The sequence below is a fragment of the Anolis sagrei genome, chromosome 1, assembly GCF_037176765.1.
Source record: "Anolis sagrei isolate rAnoSag1 chromosome 1, rAnoSag1.mat, whole genome shotgun sequence".
NCBI classification, from domain to species: domain Eukaryota; kingdom Metazoa; phylum Chordata; class Lepidosauria; order Squamata; family Dactyloidae; genus Anolis; species Anolis sagrei.
In genome coordinates, this window is record NC_090021.1 from 53,825,829 (window position 1) to 53,843,792 (window position 17,964).

The window sequence follows — 17,964 nt, forward strand, 5'->3', positions numbered from 1 at the left end:
ATTTACTTCTTTTGTTTCAGGACGAAGTGGACTAGCTTGCCTAGCATGTGGCCCTCAACTTGAGATAGTAAACACAGTCACTGGAGAACGGCTGTCTGCATATCGCTTTAGTGGGCCAAATGAGCAGCCTCCTATCATTCTTACAGTGAAAGAGTTTTCCTGGCAGAAAAGAACTGGGCTGCTTGTTGGCTTGGAAGAAACAGAAGGGAGTGTGTTGTGTTTGTATGATCTTGGAATATCAAGAGTGATTAAAGCAGTAGTTCTTCCTGGAAGGGTACGTATATGACTTTAAAACTTCAGATACTTTTCTCTATTCCTGTTTTCTTTCTCTTTGAAATAAGTTAAATTCTCTGCTTTGTATCAGCAATTACCTTTATATCGAAAATGCAGATCTTATTGTAGCAGGACCTGGTACAGAGATGGATTGCAGGTCTCAGCAGCCTTTACTATTGTAGACAATCCTGAAGAATGCTGGGAGTTGCAATCCAACATCCCCATGTCAGACTGTACATAGTGGTGTGATCTGGGGATAAGCTTTATCCCTCTGGGTGTTTTGGCCTAAAATGCCTGTCAACCCTACCCTTTCTAATGAGGGCTGGTTGGAGTTGGAGGCCTGCAAACTGAATTGCAGATGAATCCAGAATTGCTTCTTTAGTGACCAAGTGAGACTGAAATTTTGAATTTATATTCAGAGTTCAGGACATCAGTTAGCTGAGGTAACAAAACGAAATTAAGTCCAGTAATCTTGTATATAGGAAGATGTGATATTCAAAAGAAGGACTGAACACAGCACAGTGGCTTGGTTAGTAGTTCATCACATATTGTTAGCTTCAATATGTGAAGCTAACTGAGAACAGATTTATTTGTGCTCTGAAACAGACAATTATTCTTCCTATACCCAAAAGACAGTTCAGACAAAAACCAAGAATGGACAAATCACTTCATGTAACTACTTCCTGGTGACTAACTGAGCAATAACACTTCATGGAAAAATATAGTTCGGTTTTTCTGATTAATTGAAGTTGTATCTTCTGTTTGGCATAGGGGACAGAGCAATTCATTTATTTCTAGTTACTATACAGGCTACATCTTTCTACAGAACAACAACAAACTAATGAAATAAATCTCAGTTATGGATAATAGAATTGGGTTGGAAATGCAAGAAAAGAACAAAATACCAATATGTTCATTTTACATGTTTTCCGAATGCATAAGCAACTTTCATTTTCCCTTTAGGTTACTGCCATAGAACCAATAATTAACCATGGGGGAGCCAGCTTGACAACACAACACTTGCACCAAAGTCTCAGGTGGCTGTTTGGTGTGGCTGCTGTGGTTACAGATGTTGGACATGTCTTTCTGATAGATCTTTGTCTAGATGACTTGTCATGTAGCCAGAATGAAATAGAAGCATCTGGTAAATATGCTACTTTTTCTGTAGTGTTGATTGCTAGCTGATAACAAACATTACGTTTCCTAGTTCACATGTGCCATTTTCATATTTTTAGGGATCATAACTTGCAGAAGAGGAGTGACTAGGGCATCTTAAACAAGAATTGCTTCTCCATTTCCAATAGGCTGGTTGGCTTTGGTTTGGCAATCTAGAAAACACATTTCTGATCATATTTACCATATTTACTTGACTCTAATATACACCTTTTTATGTTGCCAAAATTATGGTGTGCATTAGATTTGATGGTGTTCTCAAAGTTGGCTGCCTCCCTCACTTGATTTCTTGGGCTCTTCAGTACACCTTTCTGCCAATGGGATAGGAGCCAAGGGAACGGGAGGCAGGGTGGGAGGTGGAAAGGAGTGGAGGAGACTGGAGAGACTACGTTATCCAGCAGGGTCTAGGGTGTTTTCCACGTGTAGATGCAACAAGAGGTGCAACCATTAGGAAAGGCAAACTAGCTGATACTGATTGGCCAAAATGTTGCTGGCTGAGGCAATGAGGGTGAAAAGAGAGAGAAAGGAAACAAGTGTGTTGTTGCCACTGCCCAAAGGAGCAAACAAGGAAGAGGAGGGGCTCATTACATTTGCCAGCAAGTTCTTTTTTTTTGTTTTTTGTTTTGTTTGTTTCAGCCTTTTCAAATTTGAAGTGCACATTAGATTCGATGGCACATTAGACTTGATATATACGGGTTATTTACTTTATATCCCACCTTCCTCCCTGAGTTAAGGAAGCTAACAGTCCCACATTTTGATGAATTTAAAACAAAGCGAATACAATAATTAAAAAGAATTAAACAGTACTCTGTGTGTGTTAGGTTAAAAATACAGTTAAAATACAAGTAAAGTGCATTTTAAAACACCCAGTATCCCAAAAATCCCACCCACAACCTCCCCCTCAATGTGCCCATTATCCCTCTCCAAATTCCTGCCTGCAGAAAAGCATCTTGAGCTGCTTGCAGAAGGCCAGCAAGGATGGGACCACCCTGGTCTCTCTTGGGATCCTATTCATAATGGTTTCTGAGGGATGGTGGGTTGGAGGAATTACACAAAGATTCCTGAGTGTTATACTGAAAATTATGTTCACATTACTGCCCACAATCGATTGCAGCCTTGTTTTCTAATACATTCATTTCCAAAGTCTCTAGTGATATTGCGCATGATAAAATTGTGTAAAATTGTATTTAAGAAATTGCATAAAACTTGTATATAATTCAAGTAGAGTGGGCAGACTCCAGTAATAAGTGCCACTTAAATTACTGGACAAAAAGTAGAGCAAATGAAAAATAAACATTTTTTGCAGATTTTCAATCTGAACTACCTTTCTATGGTTACTTTATTCTTTGATGTAACTTAAAAATAGGCAAAATTTATCAGTGCATATTTAAGTTGCATGTTGTCATTTACACAGATTTAGAAATTATCACTGGAATCTCTCCTGAAGTCCCACAAACAAGGGAAATTACAACAAGGAATGGTCGGCATCTTTGTTTCCAGTTATTGAAACCTTCAGGGAATGCTGTGACAACTCTCTCATACATTCATAGGACTAACCAGTTAGTTGTTGGATTTTCTGATGGATATCTCTCATTGTGGAACATGAAAACCCTGAAGAAAGAGTAAGTATGTTTATATGATATGCGAAATATTTCCATCGATGAAGTAATCTAAAAGAAAGGGTTGATAATGATGGTCTTACTTGCAATGTTTGTTTCATTGAAATGTAAAAATGTGGGTGGTTATCCTTTTATCAAATCCTTATATCAGCCGTATGTAAACTAAGAAAGTATGTGAAAAGTACAATATAGTTTAACAGGATTTGGAAAAATAGCTCAAAACTAAAATAATTGAATTGCAGTCATTTTGTCACATTTCCTTGTGATAGAACAGTCCAGTAGTTAAGTGAGAATAGACAGGTTCAGATGGCTTGAACTCAAGGGAATCAGATCTAGGATTTAAATAGAATAGAAAAAATGTGACTTAATCTGGAAAGCCCAAGCATATAAATCAATTTCAGCACAACTGAGAGGAAATACTTTGAAAATTATACTTTGATGATATCACTCTTCACTTAAAATACATAGAATCAATAATGGTATCCGTAAACTATGTTGGAGAAAGTGTGGAGAAAAAAGGGATTGGACCCACATTTAGCTGACATTCCCAAAAGTATGAAGATTCTTGGATGAAGTTCTGTCATGGATAAAATAAATAGTGGGGGAAACAATACACTTCAGGGAAGCCTTACTACTCTCTCTATTAGAAAGTGAGAATAAAAATTTGGTGCATGAAAACCTTATGTTACTAATGCTATGTGCCACAAGACTCGAAATAGTCAGTACATGGAAAAAAGTCAAGAATATATCAATAATGAATTTGTTAAATAGGGTATGTGTTGTAGCATTATTATTATTATTACTACTACTACTACTATTACTATTATTAGGAGTTCCCAGTGGCACAAAGGGTTAAATCCTTGTGTCAGCAGGACTGCTGATCGAAAGTTTGGTGGTTTTAATCTGGGGAGCAGGGTGAGCTCTTGTCTGTCAGCTCCAGCTTCTCACCCGGAGACATAAGAGAAGCCTCCCACAGAATGCTAAAACATCTGGGTGTCCCCTGGGCAACGTCCTTGCATATGGCCAATTCTCACACCAGAAGCAGCTTGCAATTTCCCAAGTCTCTCCTGACACAAAAAAAAACATTATTATTATTATATTGTTTATATCATGCTTTTTCTCTCCATATAGAGACTCAAAGTGGCTCATAACTAAAAGCATTGCAATGCAACTTAAAATATACAAGTATTAAAACAGTATTGAACATAATTAAAAGCATATAAAATCACAGCAGCCCATTACAATCTTAAAAACCTTCTTTAAAAGCCTGACTGAATGAAAAGGTTGTAACCTGCCACCTGAAGGACAGCAGGGAGGGGGAATATTCTGGCTTCCCTGGGCAGGGAGTTCAAAATATGTTATTATGCAGTCTCATGTAAACTGATGAACAGTTGTGTCTATTTGTTGCCCCTTTCCCCCTCTCCCAATTTAGATACCACTCCCAGTTAGAAGGAGGTAGAATTCCTGTATATGCTGTTACTTTTCAAGAACCTGAAAATGACCCTCGCAATTGTTGTTACTTGTGGGCTGTTCAGTCAACGCAAGAAAGGTGGGTAAAACTGATTTGTCAAATATAGAAAAAGCAACTGCTCATTGTCAAGGTTATAATCTGTGTTGAGCCTAAATCTTAACTGGGAATGCATCTACACTGTAGAATTAATGCAGTTTGACAAAACGAACTGGCCTGACTCAAGGATATAGCATCATGGGAGTTGTATTTCTAAAACATCTTAACCTTCTCTGTCAAGAAGTGTGCCAGTGCCTCATTACACTATAATTCCCAGGATTTCGTAGCCTGGAGCCATGATAGTTAAAGTGGGTTCAAGCTGCATTAATGCTACATTGTAGATGCACCCTAAGTCTTACTGTAGATGAGAAGTGGAAACATGTTGGGTATTTTTCCTGCTCTCAAATCCTCTGGATTCCTGAGCCCACAGTTTTTCTGACCAAAAAGGGGGGATTGCCTCTCTAGGAAGCCTCTGGGAATTGCATTCTATCTTTAGTCCTTTCCTCACAACTTCTGTTCTCAGGAGAATGCTTTACCAGACACTTTGCTTATGTAGTCATATATATTGCAGAACTGTTAAATAGTCTGAACTAGAATTCCAGATAAAGAATCCATGCATGTGGAGTTCTGTGATTAGGTTTTGTTTTGTTTCTTTTGCCTATTAATGGCAAATCTGGTCCACAGCATATTCAGCTACTCAAGAATACTACCATTGGTGTGGAGGGTTGAATTTTAGAGCATAATTAGGAACATTTTTTGGCTTGAATGTTTCATTTGCAATAGAAGATGGTCTTGAATATTGTCGCTTAAATGTGTTTATAAACCTTACATACACAAGGGTCTCAGGTCATATGAAGGCAATTGTTTCCATACAGTTAATCTGATCTGCTGTTGAAACCATGAGAAATATGTTTTCACTTAAACTTCTGTATATGTGTTGGTGCACTTGCTACTAGAATAAGGCCTACTGGAATAAGGTGGGATTTCAGTGATCTACTTTATCCAGAAGTTAGTAAATATAATAATGTTTTCTAAATTCTGCACTAAAATCTTAACTTTTTTACATTCTAGTGAAGGAGATATTCTTAGCTTACATCTACTGCAGTTGGCCTTCAGTGACAGAAGGCGTTTGGCATCAGGGCAAATTATGTATGAGGTAAAGTATTCATATATCGAAGCTCAATATCGTTCCATAAAGTTCCAAAGATTTCCCAAAGTTCTAAAGCCCCACACTCCAAAATTAGGTAATTACCCCCAGATGGTTAATTTGCTACTTTTGGAGGCCTCCGGGAGTGGAAGATACCTTAAATATAGGTCCTAAATTCCCAATGTTTTGGAAAATGTTTTGGAGATGAAAACCGGAATTTACACTTGCTTTCATTTTCAGCTGTTTTTTTCTGGGTGCTGCAGGCTGCTATAGGGATGAAAATTAGCTCGCGTGGTCTCTGAAATTGCCAGCGTTGATCTAAAAGCACCTGAACATAATTTTGCTCCTTTGGTTTTAGAGAATAAATTAAAATTGAGCATATGGGTTTTGCCAAACAAGCCGGGAAGACATGGTTATACTGTTTTGTATCTATATACATCTATATAGTGTATTAAACTAATGTGCATATATGAGTGTACATATATTTTAGAAGCAGCAGCTCTGACTTTTTGTTTTGAATTTGTTAAATCCACATTGTGGACTCATTCCCTTGCTGATTGGATGTTGTATGTTGACCTCTTCCCTTGCCGATTGGATGACATCTGAGATGTGTGACTCAGCTTGTGCTTTATCCTCCTAGTTTGCCACATATCACTTCCCAATCTACTCTTGGGTGGTGGTGGTCCCCAAAGCCTCTGGGCTAATTGTGAAGCACCTGGAGAAGGGAACCAGTTCAGCATAGATATTTCTCAGGTAGACATAAACAGTTAGATACAGCAGCCCCTTAGTGTTGTAGACTAGCACAAATGAATGAGACTTTTGATGTAATCCAGCTTTCAAACTGGATGCTCTTATGAGAAGGAAACATACAGAATCACATTCAGTAACGGTCTGAATTCAGTAGACGATTTATCTTCATTCTGCAGTATAAATTGTAGCAATTGCTTTTATTTTATCTGAGGCTGAGGTAGTATTGTGAAAGCCCAAAAGGAAATCTTGGATTTACCCACATACATTTGTAAGCAGGTATTTTTATTGCCTGTCATGGAGAGATTCCACTGACTCCTGGTTGTGTTTTAGAATGCCCCAAGCATTCTGGCTAGCTTAAACAGAACCCTCATCCCTGGATTTATGTCTTCAGCAGGCTCAATTCTTTAAATATCTTCTAGCTTGTTGCTTGTTTCAACAACATGTCTTTTTATAAAGTGATTTCCTGCCCTGTATTTTTTCGGTTAAGTGTCACTTTTGTTTTTTAAAAGCAACTTTGTTGTCTTCAAATATCTTAAGAATAATTTGTCTGATAAATAAAACTGGGGACTTCGTGAGTGTTGAAAACTTGCAGTAGGACATATTTATTTATTGCATTTGACTGAATACCTCCATTTTTTAAAAAAAAAATTCCATTGGAATGATTAAATGTATGCTTGCAAAATACCTCAAATTACTGGAGAACACTCATAAGTTGATAGGTATAATTTAAAGTGCTATTTCTTGATGGCTAAAAATGAAATGGCTTCAAACTATGGCAATATTTAGCAATATTTCTTCAGTTCAACAATGAATGCCAGTAGAAGTCATGTACAGATATCTTTTGGTATCTTAGCAAGAAGGAAATGTATATCAGATTTCATGTATTGATTTTATGTCTTGTTTTCTACCTGGCATGGGACTCCAATTGAGTGAAGGAGGGTAGCATTTCAAGTCCGTAATAAGGGCTTAAAGTGAGGCAGGGAGACCATTGACTTTCATGGCTAACGTGACCACTCTTGTCCAGCTTTTGGTGGGCTTCAGATAAGCTGGGCCACACACCCAAATGCCATCCAGCCTTTCCTGTGAAGAGTGAGTCCTTTTTCCCATTCCAGTTTCCTTACCCTTCTTTAAGTCAATATCGAACTTTGATGTATCATATCATAATTGGAAAATGTTTTTTCAAGTATGTATTTTGGGTATTAAATTTAACTATTGCTGTTTTGTTAAAACATGGTATTTCCTAAAATCTTACAAATCTTTCTATTGCTTATTGATTTAGTAGGAGGTGGTAGCATGTGGTGTGCTTAATAAGGTTTTAAAAAAGCGAACTCTTTCTGAGCATTTTTTTAAAACTAAGTTACTGATTTCAGTGTGGGTTAATAATCTCTTCATGGTAGTTACTTTGGTTCTTTCTCCCCCACCCAAGGGTTTGGAATACTGTGAAGAAAGGTACACGTTGGACCTCACATGTGGAATTTTCTCTTTGAGGGGACAGAGTAGCAACACCAAATTAATTGGTTGCCAAACTGTAGAGAAGTTTCGAAGCCATGTCGATAGAGAAGATGGCATTAATGAAGGTGAGTATAGAATACATTTTAAAAGCTTGTTGTAACTAAGAATGAAAACTAATTGTGTAAGACCACATTCTCTAGTAAAGATTGTTTAAATATGTTTCTCCATAATTTTTATTTGATTTGATTATCCAATTATGTAGAATAGTGACTAATTTACATTTACACTATGTACAAATGCTTGTAAGCTCTAGAATTTTAATTGGGATAGAAACTACACTGTTAACAGTATCACTGAGTAGCAGTGCAGTGGTTAAACTGTTGAGCTGCTGAACTTGCTAGCCAAAAGGTCGTAGGTTCGAATCCGGCTCCAGTTGTTAGCCCCAACTTCTGCCAACCTAGCAGTTCGAAAACATGCAAATGTGAGTAGATCAATAGGTACCGCTCTGGCAGGAAGGTAATGGCACTCCATGCAGTCATGCCAGCCACATGACCTAGGAGGTGTCTATAGACAAACGCTGGATCTTCAGCTTAGAAATGGAGATGAGCACCACCCCCCAGAGTCAGACACAACTAGATTTAATGTCAGGGGAAAACCTTTACTTTATCTGAGTAGAAATATATATCTAGCTTATATTAGAGAAATAAGCTTCTAGTGTAATAGTGAAACTCATAAGGCTAGCTGGCTGGTAACGTTCTATGTCATATTTTGTGAAAGTATTAGAGCAGTGGTTCTCAACCTGTGAGTCCCCCAGGTGTGTTGGCCTACAACTCTAGAAATACCAGCCAGTTATCAGCTGTTAGGATTTCTGGGAGTTGAAGTCCAAAACATTTGGGGACCCACAGGTTGAGAACCACTGTATTAGAGCATTCTAAGAGAAAGATGTGCCAGTCTCGTGCTGTGAAGCTGAGTAGAATGTATGAAAATGTCTAGAATGGTAATGTTCTAGACTTTACCGAGGCTAAAATAGTTAGGTTATTTAAGTCTTGAAATTGGTATATTTCTTTATAATAATTAGTATTAAAGCTTAATGCTCATGGAGATGTTGTGTAGGCAATGTAGGTATTATTTTGTCAAATGGCTGGAATCATTGGAGTGTTGTGTGGTTTCTGGGCTGTATGGATGTGTTCTAGCAACATTTTTTTCTGACGTTTCGCCTGCATCTGTAGCTGACATCTTCTGATGCCAGCCACAGGTGTGGATGAAAAGTCAGGAGAAAATGCTGCCAGAACACAGCCATACATCCCAGAAACGGCACAATACTTCAATGTAAGTACGTATTATCAGAGCTGTCTGGTGCAAGGTTGTTTGTCATAAAACACACAAACATTCTCAGCTTTTCATGTTTTTACCATATGAATATTTAAAATGCGAAGCAGTTATTCTTCGTGTCCTCTGCGAAATCCACACCTATGGGTTTCCCTTTGCGCATGCGCAGAAATCCGGAACATTCTAAGTTTGATGAAATAAAAAAATGATTATTTAAGGCTCCGCCCACCTCCCCGCCCCCTCGGTATATATATCCCGCCGCATGCGGGTGAGCTCTAGTTCCTTTTCCGCGCTAATCCGGCAGCATCTTGGAACATTCGCCCACTCTCTACCGGCTTTTTTGACTAAGGACTTCCCTTCTGACTCCGTCTCTCTCTCCACTCCTGACCCGGACAGACTGACTACTCTCTACTTCAGGCTGGCATGTCTTCTCCGTATTTTAAAAACTGCTCGGCCTGCGGGGCTACTTTGCCCGAGGCTGATAAACATTCCAAATGTTTGTTATGCTTGGGGGAGGCTCACAATCTCCAATCCTGTGAGATATGTTTAAGTTTCACCAGTAGAGCCCGCAAGGGCAGAGATAATCGTTTAAAAGCGCTCCTTTATGAACGCGCCTTGGCTCCCCAGACGCTCCCTCCCCCCTCCCATTCTTCCCCAACCCAAGAGCTCACTCAGCCTCCCTCTCCACGTGCTGGAGATAGGCGAGATTCGAGCCAGGCAAACGCTTCCTCAGTGGAGCCGCCTAAAAAGAAAGCAAAGCCCTCTAAACAAGCCACGAGGTCGGCTAAATCAAAAGAAAAATCTTCAAAATAAAAAAAGGGACGGCAACTCACTGGCGAACAGCCCTTGAGCCCTCCTATGCTGGAACCGGCCTCCCACCTTCCCGGTTCCGCCTTTCAGCCTCAAGATCCCCTCCCTCCCATGCTCCAGCTGGAAGAGCCTACTTACCTTCCCCCTCTGGAGCTCCTGGATCCGCTCCAAAATCAGCCGAACGCGGAGCTTTCTCCTCCGCCCCTTCCACCCTCCCAATCCTCACCTCCCCCCTCCCCCAGCCCACCAGATTCGCCGGTACCGAGGGAGTCTCCTCCCTCGGAGCAGCACACTTCCGCGGCGCGGGCCCCGCGCCGCCGCCAGCGCTCTCTCTCTCCTTCCCCTCATCCCCCTCCTAACCCCCACCCTTCCAAGAGAGCTAGATCTCACGATCAATACCATCCTTACAGCCCACAAGATTACCCTTATCACCTCTACCCTCCCCCTCCACCTTTTCCTATGTACCCTTTCTATTATCCACCTCCCCCCACCCACGCTAAGGACTACAATACCCAGTATCCACCCCAGTTTGGATACCCATATCCACCTCATGCAGCTCCTACTGCTACACTCTCTCGCCCTCCACAAGAACACATTGAACCAGATCCCCCCCAACCATGCCAAGACCCCCTCGCACAAGCTCACCAAGAGGTTGAGACAGTAGACCTGGAGTCCACTGATGATACTCCAGTCATACAGGAACCCATTCCAGATTCTGATCCTTCCCCCAAAAATTTGGAAGAATTTAAAAAGTTCTCTGCCTTGTTAATAAGGCTTTCCAGGTCCCTGAATCTCTCTACACCTGAACCCACAGATACTGTGGTAGACCCATGCTTTACTTCTACTGAACAACAACAACCTACTTCCACTGTGTTGCCCACTTTACCATTTCTACTAAAAATCTTAAAAAATACTGGTGTTGCTCCGGCTATGATCCCGGCAACCCCCAAAAGGGCAGAAAATTTATACCGTATTGATCTTTCTTCAGCCTCATGGCTATCTAAAATGCCTAAGGCAAACTCCATTGTAACTGATGCTCAACCAAAACCTGTCCAACCAAACCAAACCTCCCCCTCTGATAAAGAGGGAAGGAAACTTGACTCTATGGCCAAAAAATTTTATTCCTCAGCATGCCTATTCGCACGCATGGCCCACTACGGAGTTTATATGAGTGTTTATCAAACCCTCCTATGGAACAAAATATCACCATACCTGGAGTTACTACCTCCAGCTGAACAACCACTTGCCATGGCTTTTAAAGAAGAAGCTCTTCTCTTATCATCTCTGCAAAAAGATCTTGCGAGAAACACAGCCGACACCTCTGGCAAACTCATTGCAGGCTCCGTGGCCCTTCGGCGCCATGCCTGGCTTAGGGCTGCTATCCTCTCTCAATCTCAACGCACCCTCATTGAAAACCTCCCCATGGATGAGGCAGGTCTATTCAATCCTGAGACTGATTCACAACTTGAACATTCTCACAAAATGAAACAAACCGTCTTCAAGTATGACCAGCAACCCTACTCCCATCAACGCCAACGATGGGGCTCATACTACTATCGCCCTCATTACTACAACAGACCCTATAATACCTCCTTCTACAGAGGACGTCAAAGATCTTACACCCAGTCTACGGCCCCGAGGCGGCCTCAGCTCCCTTTCAGAGGTCAGTACCGTGGCACCAGACCCTCTAACAACTCTAAACGTCGTTTTTAGCACATCACTACCCAAAACCATTTCTCCTTCCACGCATACACCACCACTCACATATCTCAATAGACTACAATTCTTTCTTCCAGCATGGCAATCCATCACTACAGATGCCTGGGTCTTAGACATAATTCAAAGGGGATATGCGATAGAGTTTGACACCTACCCACCTGTGGGAAAGGTCCTCCTTACACAGCCCTCTCAAGAGATCTGGGAGGAAATACACTCCCTCCTTCAAAAGGGCGCCATATCCTCTAACTCCACACACAATACCACCTCCTGCTTCTTTTCTCGATATTTCCTAGTAGACAAAAGGGATGGGGGACTACGCCCCATCCTAGATCTTCGCAGGCTCAATACTTTCATCACACCACGCAAGTTCCGCATGGTTACACTTCCTAACATACTTCCTTTCATTCCACCAGGAGCATGGCTAGCGACGGTGGACCTACGAGACGCCTACTTCCACATCTCAATCAGGGAATCACACCGCAGATTCCTGACCTTTGCAGTCCAAGACAACCACTTCTCATTTAACTCTCTCCCGTTTGGGTTGTCCACGGCACCCAGGGTGTTCACAAAATGCATGTCAGTCATAGCGGCTCACCTCCGTCAGCAGAACATTATGGTTTTTCCGTACCTGGATGACTGGTTATTTTGTTCTGTATCAAAGACACAGCTATACAACGACATTCATTATACCTTATCTCTCTTACAGGACTTGGGCCTGGTCGTGAACCAGGAAAAATCCCACCTCACTCCGACTCAACGAATCCAGTTCATAGGAGCCGTCATAGACTCCTCCCTTCAGAAAGCCTTCCTCCCGGACGATCGCTTCATCAATCTTCAACGAGCAATTCTAAACCTCCAACAGTCCCGAAGGACCTCAGCTTGGGCTATCCAATCTATCCTTGGACACATGTCATCTACCACAAATGTAACCCCATTTGCCCGCCTAAGAATGAGACCACTGCAAAGATGGTTCATCAAGACATTCGATCCTCTACGGGAACCTCAATCCCGAATCCTATACCCACCACATTCCGTCCTCCACTCCCTCTCATGGTGGACAAAGCAATACAATGTTCAATCAGGGATGCCTTTCATCCAACCTCACCCGTCCATGTCCCTCACGACAGACGCCTCCAACTCAGGTTGGGGAGCGCACCTCAAGGGCTTCACAGTAAGCGGCCACTGGTCTCCTCAGGACCGCAAATTCCACATCAATGCACTCGAGATGATGGCAGTAGAAAAGGCCCTCAGAGCCTTTGTCCGCATTATCTCAAACCGCAAAATCCAAATTGTGACAGACAACACTGCAGTCAAATATTATTTGAACAAGCAGGGGGGGACACGCTCTCAGACTCTGCTATCCATATCGACACGAATCTGGGAATGGTGCATCCAAAGGAACATCACCCTCACAGCTATCCACCTACCAGGCCAGGACAACATACTGGCGGATTCCCTAAGCAGATCCTCAAAGAACAATCACGAGTGGCAATTACATCACACACAATTCAAGACTCTCACTCGCAAGTGGGGCGTCCCCAGGATAGACCTGTTCGCATCCCCTGTAAACACACATTGCCCTCTCTATTGTGCAAGGCTCCGACCTCGCGCATCCCCAGGTTGTCTAGGAGACGCTTTCCTGTTCCTATGGTCTCCGGGCCTTCTTTACCTTTTCCCGCCCCTCCCTCTCCTATCCCCAGTCATAGCCAAGATAATTCAGGACAATGCAGATTGCATCCTGATCACCCCCTGGTGGCCACGCCAACACTGGTTTGCTCCTCTTCTCCAGATCTCCAACAAAGAGTTCCTCCGACTCACTCCAACCCCAGACCTTCTCTCAGTGGAGAACGGACTAGTCCTCCACCCAGACCTCCACTCCCTCTCCCTGACGGCGTGGAGGATCAGACCACACTGAACCTATCCGATGAAGTTTCACGAATTCTCCTAGCCGCCCATAAACCAACTACTAAAAAGTCATATCATTATAAGTGGTCATCCTTCCAAAAGTATACACAAACAGTAGGCCACACGCCCCTTTCAGCCCCCACCCCTGTGATATTGGATTTCCTTGTGCTCCTTTCCAACAAAAATTTTTCCCTTTCTTCGGTCAAATGCTACATTGCAGCAATTTCCTCCGGCCGTAGAAAGTTCGGCTTGCCGTCCCTTTTTCAAGACCACCTCATTCAATTATTCCTCAAGGGCTATAAAAATGTTCACCCTCCTGCATCCCTCCCTTCACCTCAATGGAGCCTAGAACTAGTGTTATCTCAGTTGTCAAAACCGCCCTTTGAACCGATGGCCTCTGCCGACATTTCCCACTTGTCTTGGAAAGCGGCATTCCTAGTGGCCATTACGTCTGCTAGACGTTCGAGCGAACTAACAGCCCTCTGCTCAGATCCTCCATATATCAGGTTCCACGAAGACAAAGTGGTCCTTCGGACCGATGTTACGTTTTTACCCAAAGTTGTTTCCTATTTCCATATGTCACAGGATATTATCCTACCAGCTTTTTTCCCCAACCCATCCTCCCCGTTGGAGGTAGCGTTACACTCCCTCGATGTTAAGAGGGCACTTTCCTTTTACCTACATAGGACCTCCACCTATAGGAAGTCACCTAGGCTGTTTTTGAAATACAGAAAAGACATGTTGGGCCACCCGATATCCTCTCAAGGGTTGGCCTCCTGGATTGTTTCAACAATCCAACTAGCTTACCAATTGGCAAAGAAAGAACCTCCTTCTCATGTCGTGGCTCACTCGACACGCTCGGTGTCCACGTCCCAGGCTTTTCTTCGAGGAGTCCCTCTGGACCAAATCTGTAGAGCAGCTACGTGGTCTACTCCCTCCACGTTTGCCTCTCACTACAAGTTGGACATACAAGCAAAGAAAGACGCTGCGTTTGGCAGAGCTGTCCTCTTCTCCTGCGTGGCATGACCCACCTCCAGGTCAGTAGCTTGCTATTCACCCATAGGTGTGGATTTCGCAGAGGACACGAAGAATAAATATAGGTTGCTCACCTGTAACCGTATTTCTTCGAGTGTCCATCTGCGAAATTCACACAACCCGCCCGTCCTCCCCTCTGTCATGCCTCTATACCTAGCTGCGATTAGCGCTGGGGAACTAGAGCTCACCCGCATGCGGCGGGATATATATACCGAGGGGGCGGGGAGGTGGGCGGAGCCTTAAATAATCATTTTTTTATTTCATCAAACTTAGAATGTTCCGGATTTCTGCGCATGCGCAAAGGGAAACCCATAGGTGTGAATTTCGCAGATGGACACTCGAAGAAATACGGTTACAGGTGAGCAACCTATATTTCCCAGTGCATCACTTGTTTAATCTTTAGCTGGCCTTCTTCCACAGAACATAAATTAACCTCAGAAGTGAGGTCTGTAAAAGAAACAGCAAGCTTATGATAGAGTCCTTTTGTATCATGCCTGGGGAAGCAGAGGTCTGAGTGTAGTATCTTGGAGGTTGGCCAGAAATTGATACTGATATCCTGAACTTCTTTTAACAGTTGCCTTGAGCCAATATAGAAGATAGAAATTTAAAGAGTTCTTTTAATGTCTGTTTTTTGTTAGAACACACATGCGAAGCAACCGTATACTCCAACTGAGGCACACTCTTTCACTCTATCAGTTATTTGGGGATCCAAGAGCTTCTGGGCACTTTTGGCCCAAGTGTATAATGGCTGGGTGGTGTTTTGAGAGCTTCTTGCCAGTCATTGAATTTGTTGTGAAGGTACAAAATAGTGAGTTTAAGACTGGGTTGTGTGGGGGCAGTGGCGGGGGCTTGTTGGCACCTGGAAGCTTCCTTCCACAGTGACTCATAAAGGACATGTTTTGCATATGTCACTACCATATGCCATCAGCAGGATTCTAACCATTGTTTGCTTTCATTGACATAAGTCTAGTCTTTTGTAAATTCTGCAGCAAAACTGAATCCAACTATGATACTCTTGCTAATAAGGTGCTAAAATGTGGGGTAGACAATTCCTTCTGTTAGGTGAATTTGAAATTCCTTGACCAATCAACCCCAAAGGTGCTCAGCAATAGCTCCTCTTCGTCCTGAAGATAGGTGACTAGAGAGTGCCACAGGGTTCAGACCTGGATTCAGTGCTATTCAATATTTTTATAAGTGACTTGGATGATAGAGGGTATGCTTATCACATTAGGAAGGATAGTAATACCCTCGAGGACAAGATCAGAATTCAAATTAAGAATGATTCTAAGAATCATACTAAACTACAATGTGAACAGGAGTCAACAATGCAGTGTGACAGATAAAAAGCCAGTACAATTCTAGCTTGCATCAGTACTATTATAGTCTAGATCAGTGTTTCTCAGCCTGGGGGTATGGACCCCTGGGAGTTTCATGAGGGGGTTTCAGAAGGGTCTCCAAAGACCATCAAAAAACATATATTTCTGATGGTCTTAGGAATCCCTTTTGGCAGAGAAGGCTGAAGATCTCTCTGTCTGTCCTTCTCTTCCTTTGTGTAAACAGACAGCGAATCTTCTCTCCAAAAGCTCTCCCCCGTTTTGATTTGCTGGCCTCTCAGCCAAGTGGAGGGCTGTTTCTGAGACTCCAAGCGGGGGAGGGGAGAGTAGGCGGTGTGGTGCGCATGTGCAGGTGAGCGAGTCTCTTCAAGGCATGGGTGTTCTGTGTGGGAAGTTTAGCCCAATTCTGTTGCTGCTGTAGTTCAGAATGCGCTTGATTGTAGGTGAACTATAAATCCTAGCAACTACAACCCCCAAATATCAAGATGTATTTTTCCCAAACTCCACCAGTGTTCATATTTGGGCATATTGAATATTCGTTCCAAGTTTGGTTCAGATCCATCATTGTTTGAGTCCACAGTGCTCTCTGGATGTAGGTGAACTACAACTCCAAAACTCAAGGTCGATGCCCACCAAACCCTTCCAATATTTTTTGTTGGTCGTAGAAGTTCTGTGTGCCAAGTTTGGTTCAATTCCATTGTTGGTGGAGTTCAGGATGTTCTTTGATTGTAGGTGAACTATAAATCCCAGCAACTCCAACTCCCAAATGACAAAATAAATCCCCACGCCAACCCCACCAGTAGTCAGATTTGGGCGTATCGAGTATTTGTGCCAAATTTGATCCAGTGAATAAAAATACATCCTACATATCAGATATTTACATTATGCTTCATAACAGTAGCAAAATTACAGTTATGAAGTAGCAACGAAAATAATGTTATAGTTGGGAGTCACCACGTCACGAGGAACTGTATTAAGGGGTCACGGCACTAGGAAGGCTGAGAAACACTGGTCTAGATCAAGGGATATAATCCTTTGGTCAGACCTCACCTGAAATAATATGTGACCCTTGTGGTCTTTTCCTATCCTGATTCTTTGACTTTAGGGGATTATTACGTATAAAATCCTCCTGATTTGAAATGGAAGCCTTCACTCCTTGTCCTCACTAAAGTTGACTGAAATCAGTGTGGTTTTAATGGAATAACATTAGTGGTTTAGAAAACACTGACAAGAAATCCTATTAAGGGATTGTTCAGTGTCCAGAAGTAATTGGAGGGCATTTGTTGAGGTATTTACTTCTCTCCTTTACTGGGTCTAAGAAATGTGAATTTACTCAGTGAAGTAACATTCCTAGTCAGGTTGCTTAAATGGGGAAATTTTTTAAACAAAGTAGCTATAGTAAGCTGAAAATAATTCTCTTGAGTCTAAAAATGTTGGGAGTGTTTTGTTTTCACAGCAATATTATATAGAATCCCACATTTACATTATAAACTAATAGAAACATGTATATGGAAATGAATCAGAAAGAATTAACTATGTAACTAATGATTCATTATTTAATTTATTCTTAGGGTATTTTATTTGGTATTTTATTGCTATGGAGAGGGACATGAGCATGTTGGATTTTCTGCCTCCTGCATCGAAATTCTTCAGTGAGCTTATAGTTCTGTCAGGACTGGGTAGTTGGGGGATTATTCTCTTTCATGCAGCAAAATATCTTGTAGCATTTAACATTGTTAGCTTTGGTTTTTCCACCATTTTGTCACTGTTATTTTTTTAGAGGATTATCAGTGTATGTTTTCATTGTAAAAATGTTTATTTTACGTATTTATTTACTTATTTATTCCACCGACTTGTCCAGATAAATATATTTTTATTCTGACCTCCATCCAAAGAGCTTGGGACAGTGTG

At 42.0% G+C, this 17,964-nt stretch overlaps 1 protein-coding gene across 4 annotated transcripts in view; it reads left to right on the plus strand.

Annotated features, from left to right (window-relative positions):
• Positions 1–17,964, plus strand: part of AHCTF1 (AT-hook containing transcription factor 1) — a 63,612-nt gene that overhangs the window by 12,415 nt on the left and 33,233 nt on the right. For all 4 annotated transcript variants that reach the window (XM_060753943.2, XM_060753940.2, XM_060753941.2 and 1 more), the window contains exons 3-8: positions 21–274; positions 1,237–1,417; positions 2,861–3,068; positions 4,498–4,614; positions 5,644–5,728; positions 7,896–8,046. In XM_060753943.2, coding sequence (XP_060609926.2) covers positions 21–274; positions 1,237–1,417; positions 2,861–3,068; positions 4,498–4,614; positions 5,644–5,728; positions 7,896–8,046 — 996 coding nt within the window. The remainder of the gene's footprint in view (positions 1–20; positions 275–1,236; positions 1,418–2,860; positions 3,069–4,497; positions 4,615–5,643; positions 5,729–7,895; positions 8,047–17,964) is intronic.